This window comes from Mya arenaria, chromosome 17 (genome assembly GCF_026914265.1).
Source record: "Mya arenaria isolate MELC-2E11 chromosome 17, ASM2691426v1".
Classification (NCBI taxonomy): Eukaryota; Metazoa; Mollusca; class Bivalvia; order Myida; family Myidae; genus Mya; species Mya arenaria.
In genome coordinates, this window is record NC_069138.1 from 1,345,474 (window position 1) to 1,368,858 (window position 23,385).

The 23,385-nt window shown below is 33.9% G+C and overlaps 1 protein-coding gene across 1 annotated transcript; it reads right to left on the reverse strand.

The window, feature by feature from the left end:
• Positions 1 to 214: 214 nt before the first annotated feature.
• On the reverse strand, positions 215 to 18,700 carry LOC128224309 (neurotrypsin-like). The gene is made up of 8 exons (XM_052934120.1): positions 18,550 to 18,700; positions 13,101 to 13,251; positions 12,150 to 12,328; positions 11,767 to 11,920; positions 10,568 to 10,746; positions 10,093 to 10,263; positions 8,807 to 8,852; positions 215 to 482 (listed from the first exon to the last, which is right to left on the reverse strand). The coding sequence occupies exons 1-8, from the start codon at positions 18,608 to 18,610 to the stop codon at positions 215 to 217; spliced, it is 1,209 nt and encodes a 402-aa protein (XP_052790080.1). The 5' UTR covers positions 18,611 to 18,700.
• Positions 18,701 to 23,385: the final 4,685 nt, after the last annotated feature.

The following is a 23,385-nucleotide window of genomic DNA, read 5'->3' on the forward strand; positions in this document are numbered from 1 at the left end:
AAACAAAAGTGATACATCGGACAGAATCTCAACAATGAATACGGAAACATGCAGAAGATATGACATACAACTATTTAATTTCATTGATTCTATGAGTAAGCTATTAAAACCAATGGCTTATTATAAAAGTTTAATACGATATAGCCCTCTTCTAGGTATTTTTGCACCTCTTGCAAGGGGAAATCGCCATCAAGCATGCATGAATTCTGCTTTCCTAAACTTTGCTCATTATTTCACCGCCCTCTGCACCATCAAGAGCACAGTTTGTAACAATTCTGATGTCCGAATCGTTGCTATCCATTTCATTTCCGTTTGTATCTTCGAGTTGGTCAGGAGGAGTTTCCATAGGCATTCCAATTTCATTATTTACACCAATAGTTGCATTTTCTTCAACGCCGACGTTGCATTTATTACTGTTGGTGGAGTTTTGCACCTGCGAACATTCTCCAGATTGTGATTTATTCCTCAAATTTTGTTGACAACTGAAATAAATGAATTTCGTCTTACAAATGCTTTCATTCCCAAGAACCCTTTTCACTGACCACTCCAACTTTTTGTGAAAGCGAAATTATGACATTTCCGTTTTTTTTATCTCGGGATTAGTACAATTATTTTGTAAATCAAAATGATAAAGGGATTAGACACCAGATGGTCCCAAAACCGGCTAATACACTATTTTCATCTAAAAAGCCTAAAATTGTGAGTATGAACGTATGAGAGGCCGATAATACTCATTTTACAAGATTTAAAGAATATTTTGTCGCTGTCTCAATTTATCCGTTTCAATATATATATCGTATAATGGTATGAGTATTTATGTTTTGATGATAGTAAAATGTGTTATCTGTAACATTTACAGCAATTTAACCATCATCAAATTCAAAAGATGTAATTTTCAAAGAAAAAAAGATTTGCACATTTGAGTCTTGAGTCCCAAAGTCAAAACGTTCGTGAAATGGACCGTAGTTCCAATAGTCCAGGGAAAATATAAAAATTGGGGGAAAAAATGCGCAGAATTTCTTTTGATGGATTTGTGTCAAACCAGGCATCACATTTAACATACTAAAAGTATAGAACAATCACATGGTGCAAAATGTGGTTTTTGGGGTAAAAAGTTGGAAAAATTAAATAAAAGTAAGAATTTCTGGAATTTGCCAATAGCTGTGCCTAATTTTGCAATAAAATAACCAGATTTACTGTATGAGATAGATATCGAGGGTTCAAAGGTAAAAGGTGCCAACTTCCAATTTCAACATTTGGAGAAAAACGAAAAAAACGAAAATATTGAAATACCTTCGTTTTCCGTTAAGTCTATGGTCTTATTTTGCAGAGTCTAACTAGAATGACTATTGCTTGTCAGGTTGTGAACTTTAGAAGACAAGGTAAACAGTAAAATACATTATATTTGCACTTTTGTGAAGAGACAAATGCCATTAGATGAAAATGTGTTAGCGTAAAAGGTGCTAAATGTAGTTGGCACTGTTCAAATAAATTTTGCAAGAAGTAAAAGGTGCCAAGTGCAGATAGCACATTTTACCGCTATAATATTTCATCAAGATTGAGTAATTTTAGAAACAAAAGGGGCAAAATGCAGTTAAACCCTTTAACATCTTCAAAGAAAACCTGATCACTATAATACTAAAAATATTATTGCATCTATAGATAAAATAACAACCAATATATTCATGCGGTCCCTTTATTTAGATGATGAATGCATTTTGTAACACAATAAGAAATGAGGTATACTTTAACACGTGAAGTATTTTACATTTTTCTTTGTCTGTTCAACTTGAAGTGCTACATTGTACGTACATTAACTGATGACTAAATATCAGATAGTAAGCAAAACTGGATATGTATTGGTAATCAAAACATTAAATTACCTGTGTCTCTTATCGTTTATTAGACAATGAAAAGGGTGTATCATACATTAATAATGTTTTTCACAATATATACAGATATGCTGTGTCCCAATAAACAATTTCCATCGGATAGAATGTGTTTTTTCTCCAGCATTACGCAATGTTATCATCTCCTTTGTGCCCGTCTCATCTCTACTGCTCATACGGCTTCGTTTACAGTCCAACTGACGGCGTCTCTTAATAACTTGTAATACAATGTTTTATTTAAACTACAATGATTTTGTAACACTCTACAATCAAATTTGCATAGAACACCTCATAATCGATCAATTTCTGAATGTAAAAAACCCCACCCCCTTTGATTGCAATATTATATTACTGGTCAGTTTTTGGTATTCGTTTCATAATAATTTTTCTTTCCCGAACGTTCTTATTACGATATGTTTATGGCATAAAACACTTTACGATTATTTCAATATGTTGATTGCATAAAAAAACATTGAATTAAAGAGCACTGCTGTTACGATGAGTTATGACATACGTGTCAACTTGTATATCAGTACTGATTGACCAGTCAGACCAATCGTTCCTTCCATCTATACAAGTTTAAGATATTTGATATATTTTTAAAATTGCTATATATAAGAATATAGTTTTAAGACAAGACAAAAAATATTATTTTGAGACCAATAAGTATATAATAAGTAATCATTAAAGAATTATAAAACACTTGTTATCAAATAATTAAAAATCAGGAGTATGCCTTTAAACACCCTTTAATATAAATATTGCTCTAATCGATATCGGTGACGAACTGCACTATTTACTTACATGTCCACTTTTTCAATCCTATCAGAAAAAGTACATACATTGTCGTTTTTACTCAAGACCTAATGTTTAGAATTTTAGTGAAGTTTTAAATTGTAAGAACCTGGATACCTTAAGAAAAACAGCATTTTTTTGTTAAAATCTTACTAAATCAAACGAATCTGAGCATGTGTTCAACAGTTTTTCATTTGTTATCTCATTACTGTATCGATTATATTTATCTTATTTCAAATAAGTGAATTTGTTTTGATATAAAAATAATACTATTTAAACTAACCACATTCCCCTTACTAATGATATCGTTGTTTTGTTTAATGATGAACTCCAAACCTGTTGTGAAGCCGCCATTAACCCACCTCTTTATACCTGTGTTTAAACATCTATATCTATATCTATATATATATATCTATATATATTGAGTTTTCACATGCTTTTGCTTAAATGTAAACTGTGATATAATAAAAGAATATTGAGTTAAGTTGAGTTGAGTTGGGTACTGGACCAGGTGTAACTTTTAAATTATTATTGCCTTAGTATGTTAGTGGAAAACGATAACAAAACATTCAATAATCATTGCAAGTAAAACAAAAATAACCCTGTAGTACAATATCCTTTTTTTATTTTTACTAGCCTTTATCTGCATTTGTATTATAAAATAAACGATACCGTAAATCTAATAAATTTTAAATGCAATTGCGATTTTAATTAGTTTGAGAATAAAATATGTGCCCACTTTAACGTTCGTTCTGGTAATATGGTAAAGTTAAATAAAATAGACGTTTGAATATTCACTTAGTTAATACCATAACACAAAGCTATTTCTTCACCTTAGTAGTCAAATCAAGCATCCCATCGTAATCTTTGTGAGACATTAGAGATTCATAAATATGAAGATTATTTTAATGATAACATTAATTTTCTAGCATTTAACCCCAGCTTGACCGGTAAGATAAACAATTAGCCAGAAAAGTTCCTGGGAAAAGGAGATAACTGATTGTAGCACCTCTGTTGTTGAATAAATACAGCCTAATTTTATTGGTAAAAGGTGACAAGTAGAGGAGTTGGCACCTTTTTCCACTGTAAATAGTTCACTTGTTGTTGGCAAGAAGGTACCAACTGTACTTGGAACCTTTTACCTGAACAAATTGTCCCTGAAAGTAGTAAGATCAATATAATTCTATCAATTTTGCCCATATAAAGAATGAACTTCAACTAGAAAATTCACCCACATATAAAAGGTACCTTGTATAATTGAAAAAAACATAAAATGTCATATTTGACCAAAATTGATGTTGGCACCTTTTACCTTTGAACCCTCGATATTATTATACAGTTTAATATATCGAAAGTTAAGAAATACCGTATTTTGAGAAACTAAGATGATTTTTGAGGTAAAATGTTTGAAATAATAAACGAAAATGAGGGTTTCTGGAATTTGCAAATACTTTTGTCCTTTTTTGCAATAAAATTACCAGGATTACTGTATTAAAAAGATACCATACTACTGTAAAATATACTAAATGTATAGAAACTACGTATTTTTGTGAAAAGTGATTCTTGGGGTAAATGATTGGAACTTTAAATGAAAATTAGAATTTCTGGAATTCGCTAATAACTGTATCCAATTTTGCACTGAAATAACCATAATTACTATATGTAATATATATTATAATACAGTTTAATATACCGAAAATTAATAAAACACTGTATTTTGTGAAATACGTTTTTTGGGTAAATTGTTTAAAAAATCAAATGAAAATGAGAATTTCTGGAATTTGCCAATAACTTTGTCAAGTTTTGCAATAAAATCACCAGAATTATTATATATAATAGATATCGTATTATATTATAATATACGAGGGTTGTCCGGAAAGTTTTAAGACTGTGTCTATATTTCAAAATGTTTTTAATATAAATCAACAAACAATAAACAGCTGTGTATATAGACTATTCACGAGTTTCCTTTTGAAAAATAAAAATAAATAATCTCAAATTAAGGAAGGAAATGGTTGTCAAGACAACCCATCTAGCGCTTCACGGAGCACTTTGAAATTGACGTTTTCTGAAAATTGTTCACAATTCATATATACTACTCCGTCTGAATAATAGACGCCAAAACGTCACGTCAAAACATATGACGACAGTATGACGTCAGCTGCATCACTAAGCAAATTATTGACGCAATCTAACAGTAGACATGGTTGTAACAATCAGCGGAAGTAGAGAGGTATTTCGAAGATGTCGGAAAAAACCCAACGTTAACGTCACGCACGGAGCAGCGCGCTATGATCAAACACTGTGTTCGCAGCGGAATAACTCCTACAAATACCTATACGTTTCTAACACGGGATAAATCAAAGCCAGCATGTTCAAGGGCTTTGGTATTTCGCTGGTATGGACGTTTCAGTGACGAGCATGGAAATGTGTGCGATTAGAAGCGGAGCGGCAGACCGTCAGTCGTGAGTGAAATTGACGTAAATTCAGTGCAGGACATGTTACAAGAAGACTGGCTGAGGACAGAGAGGGAAATTGACGAATCAGTTCAGCTAAAAAGAACAGTTGTTCATAATATCATAAAATGGTGGTACGGACAGATATTCAAGCAATGAGTTGATTTTCACCGTAAGTGTGTACGTGCAGAAGGAGCGTATTTTGAAAAACTGTAAATGACGTGACGCAATGGGACAACGAAGTGCTCCGTGGCTTGTAACCTGTACTTTTTGTAATGTTTGTTGTATACGTTCACTTCGTAGTATATTGTTGAAACTTTCAGGATTTGTTTATATGAGATACGATTGACAGCTGATAAAATTTTAATTGCATCCTATGTGTGGTAAGTTTTTTATGATTTCTGTTTTTAGTTGATTAGAGTAGCAATGTCAGTGCCTTAATGTAGCATAAGATATGCACAACCTTAAATGGCATTCCCACAGCATTTGCATGCGGAGCAGGCCTTACACAACCAAATCCAACCTTCTTGAAGCTGCATGTTACTGTATTAGGGCAGACAGTTTGACAAGCGCACTGTACAACTTTCATAATATCAGCCTGAATTGGTGCTGTTTCAGTGGTCACCGGATATAGTAGTTTGTTACTCACTACTTCCCAACCCCTTTCATCCCGGTTCAAAACAGTGTGTCCTTTCCAGTCCTGAACTTGTAGAAATACCCGCAATCTGTACTACGAGGGATGTCCGGAAAGTTTTGAGACTACGTTCATTAAAAACATACAAGTCATAGGATGCATATAAAATTTTAGCAGCTGACAATTTTATCTAATATAAACAAATCCTGAAAGTCTCAACAATATACTACGAAGTGAACGAACACAACAAACATTACAAAAAGTACAGGTCACAAGCCACGGAGCACTTCCTTGCCTCATTGCGTCACGTCATATTTTTTTTTTCAAAGTACCCTCCTTTTGCAAGTACACACTTACAGCGGCGTTCAACCCATTGCTTAAATATTTGTCTGTACAAGTCTTCCATGATATTATGAACAACTGTCCATTTTAACTGAACAGAGTCAACAATTTCCCTCACTGTCCTCCGCCGGTCTTCTTGTAACCTGTCCCGCACTGAATTTACGCCACTTTCACTCACGACTGACAGTCTGCCGCTTGAAATTGCACACTTTTTCATGCCCGTCACTAAAAACATCCATGCCAGCGAAATACCAAAGCCCTTAAACATGTTGGCTTTGATTTATCTAGTGTTAGAAACGTATAAGTATGTGTAGGAGCTATCCCGCTGCGAACACCATGTTTGATCATAGCACGCTGCTCCGTGCGTGACTTCAACGTTGCACTTATTTCGTACATCTTCGAAATACCTCTCTGCTTCCGTTGATCGTTACAAACTTGTCTACAATTAGATGGCTTTAATAAATTGCGGTGTGATGCAGCTGACGTCATACTGTCGTCTTATGTTTTGACGTGACGTTTTGGCATCTGTTATTTAGGTTGGGTAGTACATATGAATTGTGAACAATTTTCAGAAAGAGTAAATTTCAAAGTGCTCCGTGAAGCGCTAGATGGGTTGTCTTTGCAACCATTTTTTTCCTTATTTTGAGATTATATAATTTTATTTTTCAAAGGGAAACTAGTGAATAGTCTATATACACAGCTGCTTATTGTTTGTTGATTTATATTAAAAACATTTTGAAATATAGACGCAGTCTCAAAACTTTCCGGACAACCCTCGTACTTAACACATAGTACTTCATCATCACTTTTGATCCCAGCATTGTCATTCATAAGCACAACGGTGTCTTCTTCTAAACGTGAATTCTTTCATACTGGTAGTTTTGCCAACCACTCTATCTACCACATTTTCACCAATCTGTGTTGCTTCACTAGCATTACCCTCATATGATGCAACACCACTGGTTATACTCTTCGTATCTGCTTCACATTATCTTCCTTGAAAGTGCAGCGACAGAATCCCAACAGCATTTTAAATCTTGTTTATACCCCGACCCCTTGTCAAACCTCCAACACTTTCAGACTTCACATTAACATCTGCTCACTCCACATTAGCATCTGCTCAATAACTAAGTCCGCATGATTAAATATCATATAAAAGTTTAATAGTCCGATTATTTGTCTGTATTTCATATTTTTGTTTATATCGACGTCATTGATTTTGCTGCGAAACGATGAGCCGTTATATTAAACATTGTATGACTTCATTTCCTTGCTATGATTGATTAATTAATGATGAATAATTAAAAAAAAAATAAAATAATAATAATAATAGTAATATTCTGATGTGTCAATGCTAAATTCCATTATGACTGTTGGCAAATTCAAGAAATTTTCAACTTCATTTATAGTTATAACACTTAAAACAAATAATCGCCTTTCTCATTTTATGATAATCTGCAACTTAAGTTTGTTGTAGAGCAGTTTAATATAAGTTGAATACAGTTATTTACGTACCCTTCAGCTTAATTTCGTCCAGTTCTTGGCAAACTCCAGAAAGGGAACATTAATTTGTTTTTTTAACATTTTTACCCAAAACCCACATTTCTAAAAAGATGATGTGTAAATATATAGGGTTTGTTTTTGTGCTGTATACTAAGTATTCAACAAAGATATTCTGGTACATTTATTGTTAAATACAATTTTGATATGGACAAATTCCAGAAATTTATACTTTTGTTTACATTTTTAACATTTTACTCCAAATATCATATTTACCTATAGATAATGAGTCGACACATTAGGTATGTTGTGGTGCTGTATACTATCTACTAAATACAGTTATTAAGGAATTTTTATTGCTAAATTTAATTTCAGTGTAGACAAATTCCAGAAATTCATACTTTTGTTTACATTTGTTAACATTTTACCCCAAAATTCCTTTTTCACAACAGATGATATGTCTACATAATAGATATGTAATGGTGCTGTTAACTATCTAATAAATATAGTTATTCTGAAATTTCTATTGCTAGATCTGATTTTGATAAAGACAAATCCCAGAAATTCATACTTTTTTTAACATTTTACCCCAAAAATCACATTTAGCAATATATGATATGTCTACATAATAGATATGTAATGGTGCTGTATACTATCTAATAAATATAGTTATGATGAAATTTCTATTGCTAGATCTGATTTTGATATAGGCAAATCCGAAAAAATCATACTTTTGTTTACATTTTTTAACATTTTACCCCCAAAATGAAGCCTAAACATTAGGTTTGTTATGGTGCTGTATAATATCTAGTAAACAGAGTTATTATGGATTTTGTATTGCTAAATCCAAATTTGATACAGAAAAAATCCAGAAATTCATACATTTATTTACAATATTTAACATTTTACCCCCAAAATCACATTTTGCACCATTATATTTTTCTATAGTTTTTTTTTCCACACAAAGTATATATCATACAACACAAATATGCAAAATCATTTCTGTGCATTTTTTTCCTTTATTTGCATTTTTAGCCACAGGGCCACTGGCCTACAATGAATGACCGCTCATGTTACGTGTGTGGTTGCGTTGAACACTGCTTAGTTGTTTACAGAATAGCTCTTATTAATATACAAAGCCAAGATGAATATAAGCGTATAATTCTTAAAAAAATGAAAATGTATCCTACCTTTCTCTATTTTCCTGTTGTTGTCGATGCAAAAAACAGTGTATACCTATCGCATGAAAGCGAAAAGAAATTACTTTTTAATGACTGTAGAGCGTAACTGAACATGTGCTTATTTGTGGAAATAAATGCAATATAAATGCGTGCTTTACAATAGGATATGGTTTTGATTTAGCAAACTTTAAACCAGCTCATGAGTCTTTTTAAGAAGAAATCGTTACTTTACTACTCGGTTAAAATTAATTCAAGAAATAGTAAAGTATTGAATCTTTGAAACAATATGGCATATACAAACATGCGGCAGTATCGGTTACGGATGATAGAAAAGACCATTTAATGTCTTTTAATACGCAAGAATGCAGTTATGTTTCCATTCACTTTGTTTTATAACTTGAAAATATCAGGTTTATTTTAGCTCTGCAAGACAAGTGCAGTTATGTTTCCATTCATTTTGTTATATACTATTTAATCGGGATTATTCGGGAAGGAGAAGGCACGATTTATGATGCCTTCAGATTTCATATAATATGTCAGTATATAAATACAAATGTATATCCTAAAACTGTTCCACCATGCCTGACCGATACTGTCACATATGATATATACCTGTCCGTTTGCAATAAACCAGTCCGCCAACAAGGAGACATGACATATGATGTATACCTGTTCGTTTGCAATACACCAGTCCGCAAACAAGGAGAAATGACATATGAGTATACCTGTTCGTTTGCAATAAACCAGTCCGCCGACAAGGAGACATGACCTATGATGAATACATGTTTGTTTGCAATAAACCAGTCCGCCGACATGGAGACATGACCTATGATGTAAACCTGTTTGTTTGCAATAAACCAGTCCGCCAACAAGGAGACATAACCTACGATGTATACCTGTTTGTTTGCAATAAACCAGTCCGCCGACAAGGAGACATGACATATGATGTATACCTGTTTGTTTGCAATAAACCAGTCCGCCGACAAGGAGACATGACATATGATGTATACCTGTTCGTTTGCAATAAACCAGTCCGCCGACAAGTAGACATGACCTATGATGTATACCTGTTTGTTTGCAATAAACCAGTCCGCCGACAAGGAGACATGACATATGATGTATACCTGTTCGTTTGCTATAAACCAGTCCGCCGACAAGGAGGCATGACCTATGATGTATACCTGTTTGTTTGCAACAAACCAGTCCGCCGACAAGGAGACATGACCTATGATGTATACCTGTCCGTTTGCAATAAACAAGTCCACCAACAAGGAGACATGACATATTATGTGTACCTGTTCGTTTGCAATAAACCAGTCCGCCAACAAGAAGACATAACACGAGACTGCAACTGACGGCCGTCGGAATAACAAGAAGAACAATATTTGAGCTCTCATTGTTAGTTGGTGTAATTATCGAAACAGTTCTTACTGTCGAAGCTATGCTTGTTGGCTCGTCTGCAGACACTATAAATAATAAGACAAATGTTCAGTATTCATTTAAATCACAACATTTTCCTTCAAAAAAGGTAATATGAGTTTAAACATGTGAAGACTAATTTCTTTAAGGTTATAACAACTTCTAATAAAGAAGACACAGGTACAATATATGTAACGTCTTAAATAATTTTGTAGCAGTCTCCAAAACAAGAAAATTATAGTATTTGTATCGAGAATGTTTTACTATATCATCGTTTAAAACATGTATAGCAATAAACGCCGGGAATTTAATTGAAAACAAGACAACACATATGAAGCAGACAAGACTTACGAGAGGGGCAAACGACACCGACATCCTCGTTATGAGAACAGTTATGTGAGTCCAATAAATTGGAATGATAACAATCGTCGAAGCTCTTCTCACATCCTGAACAAGAGACATCGGCAAGCCAGATCTGGACTGGAGCAGTTGGGTAGCCTATGAGATTTGTAATAACACGGGCACCCGCTCTGGAAGAAACAGAATATTGAATATATAATTTAATTATTACATGTAGTCGCCTACAGAAAATATTTCAGGACAGATTGGAGAATCCGCCGTTAACTATTCATTGAAAGGCGTGATTAAATATGCACCATATCTTAAAGAAACAAAATAAATGCATTATCGGGAATATAAATAGTTCTAACAGTACTTTTCAGACAAGCAACATTGTCTAGCTACCTTTCTGACACAATGAATGGAATGAGCCTCAGCTCTATGTTACTATTCTAAATAATATATAACATTCATTTTGGCGGGGTAAAATGTTGCCCAAAATTAAAAAAAATAGAGAATAAATTTGTGAAGCCTTTTATTTAGAAATTTCAAATCTAATGTAGATACAAATATGGTAAATGAATCTTTAGTCAGTATAATTTAATGCATATGATTAATAGATAACATTCCTAAAACGGTTTCAAGATAATACACTCAAAGGTATCATTAAATTTGTAAATAAATCATGAGTAAACTTAAAGGTATCATTAAATTTGTAAATAAATCATGAGTAAATAACATCAGGTATAGCATTTCTTATTCCAACCCGCCCGTGCCTGAAAAAGACCGTTTCATATTTTGATATGAAACGTATACAGCCTTAGCTAAAGAAGTTGTCAGGAATGTTAAGACGTGCCACAAATCTTGTTTTCAACTGAAAAATCGGCCCACCTACCAAAATATGTTTAAATATATAGATAAGAATCCAAAAGTGATTCCTCTACAGCCAAATGTTTTGAATAACAAGAACACCACAGATTAAGCGTCTATGCTTGTCAAATTTTATAAAGACATACGAGTGATAGCACTTGCTTTACACGCATGTTTTTTTTCTGTGGCAGCATGTGTACTCAAAGTTTCACATGACTATCTGGAACGGAGATATGACCAAGGTTAAGGTGTTTGCACGACAATGCCGACGACAACGACATAAAGGCAATCACAATACATCATATCTTTCTTAAGCAAAATATTATGAAAAATGTATCCACGTTGGTAAGTTCAGCATCCTGCACACAACGGCGGCATTTGTGTCGTCAAGCTCATTATTACAGACTGTACCCCATATATCGTTGTGGAATATCTCAACACGTCCACTGTACTGATTTGACCCACCAATCAGTCTTATATCAGTATTGGAGGCAGCTGAAATTGAAAAAAAACAAAACACTTTTACATGCGAACTTTGCAATAGCACTTAACTCAGGTACTTTTATAAACAGTGGCCACGAGCTGTCGACCGTTTTAATAATTTTTTAAATAAATTCCATTATTATCACTCATGTTTATGCTTGATTTTTACAAGAACGCTATTAATACTGTTATACTTAATTTCAATCAGACCTCATTAAAGCCAGAAGCAGACAACACCTACTTGAGGAGCACACAACACCCACATCCTCGTTATGGAGACAGTCATGTGAGCCCCATGGCAAGAGATGTAAACAATCTACGATGCTCTGCTCACATCCCGTACACCTGAATTGGTCAAGCCAGATCTGGGATGGCGCAATTGGGAGGTCTATGAGATTTGTTATAGCCTTTGCGCCAGCTCTAAAAGAAACAGAATATTGTATATAGATATATGTATAGGTGATTTTAACATGTATTTCGATAACACACAGGATATGTTTCAGATGGGACCATTAGCTAGCCTTTGAGATGCGTAATGGAATATGCTCTAGTTCTGTTGAATCAAAATAGATAAGTTGTCGGTAATATAAATATATTAAACATAACAATGCATACATGAGACAACTAATGAAAATATGCTACACATTATATAACGTTCGGCGTGGGCAAAATTTGTAAAATCTTAAAAAGCCCTTAATTTACACAAGTAATGTACACACATATGGGACAAATGGATTTTCAGTCAGTATAATGCAATGCATACATTTCTTATGATGGTTTGATAGGTTACATTACTAAAGCGAGTCCAATGCAATACGCTTTATATTATGGCTATAGTTAAATTATTAGTGGAATATATCATGTATGCCAATAATTAATTCTCATTCCAGCACGCTTAAAACATATCGTTACATATATTCCACTACGTAAGAATTCAACGTCTGCTAAAGAAGTGGTACACACTTAAATCTCCGGGTAAGAATTTAAATGTCATTCCTCTGAAGCAATCATTTTGAAGTCAAACAGATTGAATCCCTACACATGTTCTTTTTTCTAAATGAGACATAATTCAACGACAGTTAAATCCAGTTTTATTATTCAGTCGTTAAAGTTAAGATGTTAACAGAGACATAAAGGCATCACAATATGTTAACTGTTTATGTAGCAAAACATTATGACATTAAATGCTTACGTAGGGTAGTTTAACATCTTGCACACAACGAGGGCATTTGTGTCGGTAAACTCATCGTCACAGACTGTACCCCATGCCCCGTCGTGTAAAATCTCGACACGCCCATTGTACTGGTTTGAACCACCAACCAGTCGAATTGTATTGGAGGCAGCTTAAATTGAAAAAAAATGTTGAAGGGTTACTTTGCGATACCATTTAACTTTGGTACTTTCACTATATTCAAAACGTCCTTGTGAACAATTATATTGAAACATATATAATTAGATAGATAGGCCGACTGATAGGCCGACTGATAGGCAGACTGACGGACAGACTGACGGACGGACGAAAATATGGACGAACGGACAGACGGACATAAAAAAGGATGGATGGATGGATGGATGGATGGATGGATGGATTGATGGATGGATGGATGGATGGATGGATGGATGGATGGATGGTGGGTGGATGGATGGATGGATGGATGGATGGATGGGGATGGATGGATAGATGGAGTGATGAATGGATCGATGGATGGATGTATATATATCACGCCTTTGGGTCTTGAATTGGTACCGTCCGGAATTCTTTGTTATCAATTGGACGTGTACGTCACATAAACTTTAAAAATCTCCTTGTATAAAACGAAACAAATATAACTTACTTCATCAAACCTCTGTGCACAATTTGTTTAAATCAAGTCCGTGTGGCTTATCGTTTCTGTTTATACTTAAATGCATTAAACGATGTATTCCAAATGTACATTGTGAACCACAAAGAAATCTCCTTATTTAATATTCTCCTAATCCAATCATTGCAGTGTATTTATATGGTGTTTTATGCCAAGTAATATAACAAAATACCTAGGTCTTGTCTAAACATGGAAAAGATATCATTTAAAAGAAGCAGAAATAAACTTTGGTTGCATAATAAATTATATTTGTTTGTATTCAGCAACTTTCTGAATTATTGTACAGTATGTAAATTAGGCCATTGACTATGAATAAATCAAACTGAGTGAAATGTTTCTGGGTAATTTGGAGAAAATAAGTTAAACAACATAACACATGGGTGAATAAGTTTAAAAAAGAACGAAAAAGAAAAACATCTATTATTCTGAATCATGCAATAGTAATATGTTGACAAAAATGATTTAGCTTGAGATTGAGGAATGACTTAAGTTATTTCGTCAAGCTTGGGCCTGGCTGGAATACACATGATCGACTTCGACCGTTTTTACTTAAATCTACGAACACATGTACTGTATAAGGGTCAACTGTGTCAAATCGCACGGCTGGGACTGTGTTTATATTCCGTTGTACGAGTATACTTCAACTGCTTTTTGAGTGGTTCGACGGACCAAGGCACCAGAACTGGTCGCCTTCTGAGGTGATACAGGACATTCTTAGTATTTCAGAACACTGCAATTAAAACTTGGAGTGAAAGTGCGCTTTACAGGTGAACAGCAACGCACTGACAGTTTTATTGTGAATTGCACATTATTTATAAGTTCAAAACAAAACATCCAGTCTATGAGGAATTATCCTCCTATTCTAGGAAACACGCTGAACTATACAATGTTGAGTCTAATTGATCAGAATCACTTTTAAGAGGCGACCTGGTTGTTAATCTGAATTTCAGCTGGCAGAAAAGGGCCACAGGAGGGGCAAACTTGAGTATGTGTGGCTAGGGATGACTTACTGTAGAACTGACAGTGGGAATGAGAAGTATCACCAGCTGAAAGAAAGATATACACACTTCATAAGTTTGATGGAAAGGATGTCTGAAATGGTCTGGCAGGTGTCCTCTTTTTTAATGGCAGAAAATGGAGGAGCAGAAGAAGTAGAGAAAAGATAAATATCATGTTGGCTTAATCAAATATGTACGGATAGCAATATTTCATTGAGTAGCAATTCATTACGGGGCTTATTATACAGGTTTTACAAACCTTATTTTACAGGTCTTTACAAGTTTAAACCCATTTGATTTTACGAGTTTCAATGAACCAATGCATGAATTTCGTATTTAATGACCAGAAATATGATATTAGACTAGTAAGTTATATATCAGGAATGAATAATGATGCTATTTCATAATTGCGACATTTATGATATAATTTAACAGTGTTAACTTCATCGAGACATTAGATTAATATATTTGGGAAAGTGGAATATCTAAACACTTCAATGACAAGTGGATATTCAAATTGTATCATTCATCTGAAAGTTTAATTGTAATGTTCTTTAAATTCTACACAAATCTGACCTTTACAGACACATGCCCTTGGCTATTTTAGCACTATATGAATGGTTGTGACGAATTAATCATTGATTCTAACTTTTCGTGCAAATCCATAAAGCCAGTTAGAAAATTAAAAATAGTTTAATAACTTAAATCCCAGGTTTTGATTGTTAAATAAAATGTAGTGTAAGTTTTGCCATTCCAAACAGAATAACGTTTTGCAAACAGGGGCAATTTTTTTAAAGGTTGCACTTTCGCTGAAAGACCACAAAAATACCGTATGTCCGTCGTATTATAATATTCAGTAAATGGTGTTTATGTTCGAAATGAAATTTCAAACAATGGGATTGCATTTAATTCGCCTTTTTGTAAGTTAAATCTTTTTCGTTAAATCAGCAGTCAGTTATAATTAACTGTTTTACCATGGTATTAAGTGATTATTTTGATTTATTCTATACATTACCTCCAAAATAGGAACGTTTACAAAAAGGCGTAGCTTTACCGTAATATAACTGCCGTGCGTATTAATTATAACGCTTTTCACGTTAAAGCACGCAAGTTATTGAACTGTATCCTAAAATCAATGGTGAAAATAGCTTCTTTATTTACTTCCCTCGTGATTAAAATTATACACTCACTTAAACACTCGAGTTAAATTTAAAACACTCGAGTTGAGGGTATAATAACAACTTCAAATCCGTCTGATTTTAACAATGACTGGGTCAACACTACGCAGATAAATGATTGTTATTAAGCATCGGCCATGGCCACATTTCATTTGATAAATGCATATGAACAAAATCCAGAATATACTTAGTGTTCGAAATTATATTTTGCCAAATTATTGCTATTATGTTCCGTACATTTACGTTGGTAAATCAGCAATCAGTCGTTCTTGATTTTAATCAGGAGAATCGGAATAGTTAGATTTATGATTGGTCAATAGACATATTGTTATCTCAAACGCTAGGCTGGTTTAAGATTTATTAGTATGCATTTACCTGTCAGCGACACTCCAAGCGTACTTAGACAAATAACCTCACGTTACTTCCGCATCTAACATAAATTAAACTTTATCAGTGACGATTATACCGTGTTATTTTTAACCTCTAAGTGCATTGCTTGTTGAACAATGTTCTCATTATATAAGACAAAAACGGGAAGTTTACATAAAAAGAACTTGATAACATCAGATTTTTAGGAAAAGGTTTTTTTTCAGTCTTCATGTACGTGTACGTGTCAATACAGTCCATATGCACGTATACGTGTCACTACAATTAACATATCCATGCACTTGTCATTACTTTTCACATGTACGTGAACGTGTCACTACAGTCCTCATAAATGTTTATATGTCACTACAATCTAGATGTACGTCAACGTATAAATACAATCTCCTCGTACGTGTATGTGTAAAACCAATCAACACGTTCGTTTATGTGTTCGTGTAAATAAAAAATACATGTACGCGAACGTTTCAATACAATCGTCTTTTACGCGAAAGTGTCAGTACAATTTACATGTACGCGAACATGTCATTTGTATCAACATGTAAGTGTACGTGTCAATACAATCAACATGCACGTGTATGTGTCACTTCAATCCAGATGTACGTGTACGTGTCAATACAATCTACATGTACGTGAACGTGTCACTACAATCTACATGTACGTGAACGTGTCACTACAATCAACATGCACGTGTTTGTGTCACTTCAATCCTAATGTACGTGTACGTGTCAATACAATCTACATGTACGTGAACGTGTCAATACAATCAACATGCACGTGTTTGTGTCACTTCAATCCTAATGTACGTGTACGTGTCAATACAATCTACATGTACGTGTACGTGTCACTACAATCAACATGTACGTGAACGTGTCAATACAATCAACATGCACGTGTTTGTGTCACTTCAATCCTAATGTACGTGTACGTGTCAATACAATCTACATGTACGTGAACGTGTCAATACAATCAACATGCACGTGTATGTGTCACTTCAATCCAAATGTACGTGTACGTGTCAAAACAGTCTACATGTACGTGTACGTGTCAATACAATCAACATGTACGTGTACGTGTCAATGCAATCAACATGTACGTGTACGTGTCAATACATTCAACATGCACGTGTACGTGTCAATACAATCAACATTTACGTGTACGTGCCAATACAGTCAACATTTACGTGTACGTGTCAATACAATCAACATTTACGTGTACGTGTCAATACATTCAACATTTACGTGTACGTGTCAATACAATCAACATTTACGTGTACGTGTCAATACAGTCAACATGTACGTGTACGTGTCAATACAATCTACATTTACGTGTACGTGTCAATACAATCAACATTTACGTGTACGTGTCAATACAATCAACATTTACGTGTACGTGTCAATACATTCAACATTTACGTGTACGTGTCAATACAATCAACATTTACGTGTACGTGTCAATACAATCAACATTTACGTGTACGTGTCAATACAGTCAACATTTACGTGTACGTGTCAATACAGTCAACATGTACGTGTACGTGTGAATACAATCTACATGTACGTGAACGTGTCAATACAATAAACATGCACGTGTATGTGTCACATCAATCCAGATGTACGTGTACGTGTCAAAACAGTCTACATGCACGTGTACGTGTCAATACAATCAACATGTACGTGTACGTGTCAATGCAATCAACATGTACGTGTACGTGTCAATACAATCAACATGCACGTGTACGTGACAATACAATCAACATTTACGTGTACGTGTCAATTCAGTCAACATGTACGTGTATGTGTCACTACAATCAACATGTACCTGTACGTGTCAATACAGTCAACATGTATGTGGACATGTCATTTCAATCAGCTTGTACGTGGACGTTTGGACCTCGGGAAACACTTCAAGATAACGAACATTCGATATAACCGTAAGTGTATCCCTTGACGATGGGTGAGCGGGTGGCTGGGTGTATGGGTGGGTGGGTCTATGGATGAACAAAGCAATTAAACAAAGCAATTAAACAAACAAACAAACAAAAAATAAAACAAACAAACAAATAGACAAACAAACAAACGAACGAACGAACGAACTAACGAATAAAAAAAAAAAAAAAAAAAAAAAAAAATAAATAAATAAATAAATAAATAAATAAATAAATAAATAAATAAATAAATAAATAAATAAATAAATAAATAAATAAATAAATGTCTTACTTCCAAAATGCAGTTGCAAAATAACCTGTAACAATCCTATATGAAACAACTTTAATTCCATCCTTTTGTTATATATGTTACAAATATTATTAAATAATTTTTAAATTGTTATAATAACGTAAAATTAGTTAACATATGTTAAGGTTTGATATCAAACATTTGACGAGTTGTGAATGGTTTCTTTTAGACATGAACTACTATAACAATTTAGTATCATATGAAAAAGGCGCAACTCCATTCGTTGAAAATAATTCATTTCTTAAAATTAAACAGTCTATTATAATTCGTATCACATGATCGAATTACAACTATGTATTCACCTCCATGTTTGTGTGATAATTACCTTTAGTTTGAAAAGCGACATATTCACTGCAAAATATTTGGGTATTTATTACAATTTGACACTTTGACTTAGTATTAGAGGCCATTCAAATGGAATGTTTAAATAAAAGTTTTTATCTTTAAGATATGATGAACTTTTCGAAAGTGATATCGTAACATATCGACAAGGATTTACAGATATATGTATACAAGGGGCGGACGCAGGATTAAACGTTAGAGGTTTTGCGCCTTGTGTAGCAACCTAGGACGTACATCCTTCCCCAAGGAACACAAATAAAATGGCCCCAAATTTGATAATTGGGTTTCGGGACCATCCTTAAGAACATTTTGGTTTTATTTAATCAAGACTTCTGCATTCTAGAGTAACATAAATCACGTTTACTTGACGAATGTTCGAGTGGGCGCAAAAAAACTAATTTAATGATTTTTAGCGCAATATAATAATAGTAATGTCTAAATATTCAAATAACAAGTAGGCTGTTCAAAAATGTTAAGGTACCCATTCGTAAAAAACGGAAATAAATCACTTGAGAAAAGCCTTGCAATGTTCCGGTGAAATATTGTAGCGCTTGTTATTTATAACGTACCAACGAGTCTTTCTTGTGTATTCATGGCTTCCTACAAGGATTACAACATATTACTCATTTATTTACCGTTTTCTAACGTACCAGGGAGTACTCTTTGGTATATTCATGGATGTTTCAAAGTCTTCCAATATTACACACATTGACTCGACTTTTGTCTAACGTACTAGCGAGCAATTGTTGTTAATTAATGGGTGTCTACAAGTGTTTATACAAATCATACATTTACCCACCAGAGGCGAGTTTCGACAGCCAATGAAAATGGCCCATTTCTCAAGTCCTAAATTAGGCGAGTTTTGTAGCCAATCAAAACGGAGGAAACTCATATTAGGCGAGTTTGGTTGATATTGGCCAAGTTTGGTCGATATTGAGCGAGTTCTGGCATATATTGTTTTCAATTGTCTGGTATTGGTACAGCAATTGTCTCTGTATCTCGTCAAATACGTAATAGTTGATTTAATAATACTCAGTATAACTTAGTGTTTGAAATATTAATTTGACTAAAGGGTTGCTTATTGTTTCATATTCGCCTTATATACATTTTGATAAATCAGCTGTGAGTCGTTACTAAAGTTGGCCATGTTATGATTTGGATTGTGTTTTACCTTTAAATCAGACCCGTAACAGTAAGTAGCTGCTTAACCGTGCTATAATTGACGTGCAGATAGATTACAGGTTATTCACTTTAACGCGCGTTATTTATTGAAATTTCTCTTTAATAAAATGGTACAAATCAGTAACTTCAACCACTACCTTCGTGACTGAAATTTTACACTGACACTGAAGCACTCGTGTACAATTTAAAAAAAACCGCTAATATGGATGCAGTAACTATAACAAATCAGATAAATTGGCTTAACTAAACGAGGCCAAAACAGAACATGATTTTGAACTTCACATATAAATGCTTGTTAATATTAATCGGGTCAGACCAAACTCATGTTAACATACAAATACTTATCGATACTAAGTGGTCGAAATTATATTTTGTTCATCTTGTCATATTAACCATACATTATTTCTTTCAGGGAACGGCAAGAGTGCAAAAAAGCGAGGTGACACAGCTTAAGACGTCTTGTAAGTAACATTTGAAACTAATTAACACAGCAACTTCACAAAAACGTTGATTTGATATCAGGTTGCATAAGGTTAACTATATTTTGTCCGCTATCATCTCAATCAAAAGGAAGGGATGAATTAATTACTTATCATTTTCGGAAGGGATAAATCACTTATCATTTTTGGAAGAGATAAATTACTTATCATATTTGAACGAGATAACTAACTTAGAATTATCATTTTTGTAGGGGATACATTGCTTATCATTTTTGAAAGGGATGCATTACTTATTATATTTGGAAGGCATAAATAACATATCCATTTTGAATGAATAAATTACTAATCATCTTTGGAACGGATAAATACCATATCAAAATTGGATGTTCATTGGTCGGGTTTTGGTCGAAAATCAGGTTTGACTTTGTTCCGAAAATGATGAAATATTGGTAAATAAGTGGTTACATAATGATGCTTAGAATTGGTCAATAAATGTCGTTGAATTGTTGTGAAGTAACCGCCACAGCCTATCAACAGTTCAACTCAACTTAACTGAACTTTAACACAACGACATTGTTTCCCAGTACCATGTTTTAATTAGTGATTTACAACATACATACTGCAATCAAGACTTTCAGAAGTAACCTAGCTAACACCAGTCCGTCGCAAAAAAACCTCACTACTAGTATAAGTCCTTTTGCAAAACTCATTACTTTACACATGAATGTTTAAAATATATACTAAGATTGAAGGTCAAAATCGAGACACTCAAGATGGTACAGCACATAATTTTGACAGGTCCTTAGAGCTAATATGGCAAAAACGTTCATTTAAAGATTTCATGCATTTCATGAATAACAATGAACGTATTTTCACCAGAACACGTCACTTTATACGCTTACTAAATGTTTTGAATGGTTATATTCCTTTGGACGTCCAAATTTTGTTGACAGTTAGATGTCAACAATGTTCGCTTATGCATATTTTTCACTTATAAGTTCTCAATTTACGTACGTTCTAATATGACCATTCAATTCTACATTGGTGTTATGTATTGCAAACTGTCTGTTAGTTTAATAAATGCAAATTATAAATAAAACTTGAACCTTAAAAAGGCTCTGTTGTTTTTCTCATGCATAGTCAAGAATGAGTGGCATTATGCGACATTGATCTCCGAAAAAAAGACCTGTTGTTTTACAACTTTCACGTCCGTCTATTAACTCGACGGTATTTTCGATATATTATACTATATTATTGATAATCACAATATTTCCTTAATTCTTTAGGACACTAAAGAAATATGTTTTCACTGCATCTCCAAGTGCATTTTAAGTACGGGTACATTTCATAATTGAAAATGCGTGCTCGGAACTGCTTATAGTAAGATCTACCTTAAAAATACCTCAACATCATCGTGTGGTCGGCTCATATTTATGATCATTTTACAATTAATATGATAGGCTCCTGATCAGTTTACGATTCATGTTATAGGCTTATGAATATGATCAGTTTACAATGAATTTGATGGCCTCATATTTATGATTAGTTTACAGTTAATTTTATAGGCTCATGTTAATGATTACTAACGATTAATGTGACAGGCTCATAATTATGATCAGCTTCGATTCGTGTGAAAGGCTCATATTTCTGATAAGCTACGATTCGTGTGAAAGGCTCATATTTCTGATCAGCTACGAATCGTGTAAAAGGCTCATATTTCTGATAAACTACGATTCGTGTAAAAGTCTCATATTAATGATCAGCTATGATTCCAGTGAAAGACTCATATTTATGATCAGCTACGAATCGTGTGAAAGGCTCATATTTATGATCAGCTACGATTCTAGTGAAAGGCTCATATTTATGATCAGCTACGATTCTAGTGAAAAGCTCATATTTATGATCAGCTACGATTCGTGTGAAAGACTCATATTTATGATCAGCTACGATTCTAGTGAAAGACTCATTTTTATGATCAGCTACGAATCGTGTGAAAGGCTCATATTTCTGATAAGCTACGATTCGTGTGAAAGTCTCATATTTATGATCAGCTAAGACTCATATTTATGATCAGCTACGAATCGTGTGAAAGGCTCATATTTATGATCAGCTACGAATCGTGTGAAAGGCTCATATTTCTGATAAGCTACGATTCGTGTGAAAGGCTCATATTTATGATCAGCTACAAATCGTGTGAAAGGCTCATATTTCTGATAAGCTACGATTCGTGTGGAAGGCTCATATTTCTGATAAGCTACGATTCGTGTAAAAGGCTCATATTTATGATCAGCTACAAATCGTGTGAAAGGCTCATTTTTCTGATAAGCTACGATTCGTGTGAAAGGCTCATATTTATGATCAGCTACAAATCGTGTGAAAGGCTCAGATTTCTGATAAGCTACGATTCGTGTGGATGGCTCATATTTATGATCAGCTACGATTCGTGTGAAAGGCTCATATTTATGATCAGTTACGATTTGTGTGGTAGGCTCAGCTTAATGATTAGTTTACAATTGATGTTATAGGCTTATACTTATTAGAAGTATACTATTTATATGTATAATCTCATATTTATTATCAGTTTATGATTTGTGTGGTAGGTTCATTTTAATGATCAGTTTATAATTAATGTGATAGGCTAACATTTAAGATCAGGTTATAATCAATGTAATAGGCTCAAATTTATGATCAGTTTACAATAAATGTGATAAGCTTTTTTTCTGTTCCGTTGGTGTCAAACCCGGGTGTTACCCGGGAAAACAAAGCTTGAATACCCGTATCGTTAAATATTTACATTGATCCGTTAGCGAAAAACGTTGGGCAACAACATGGCCGCAGAAGATTTGAAAACTAG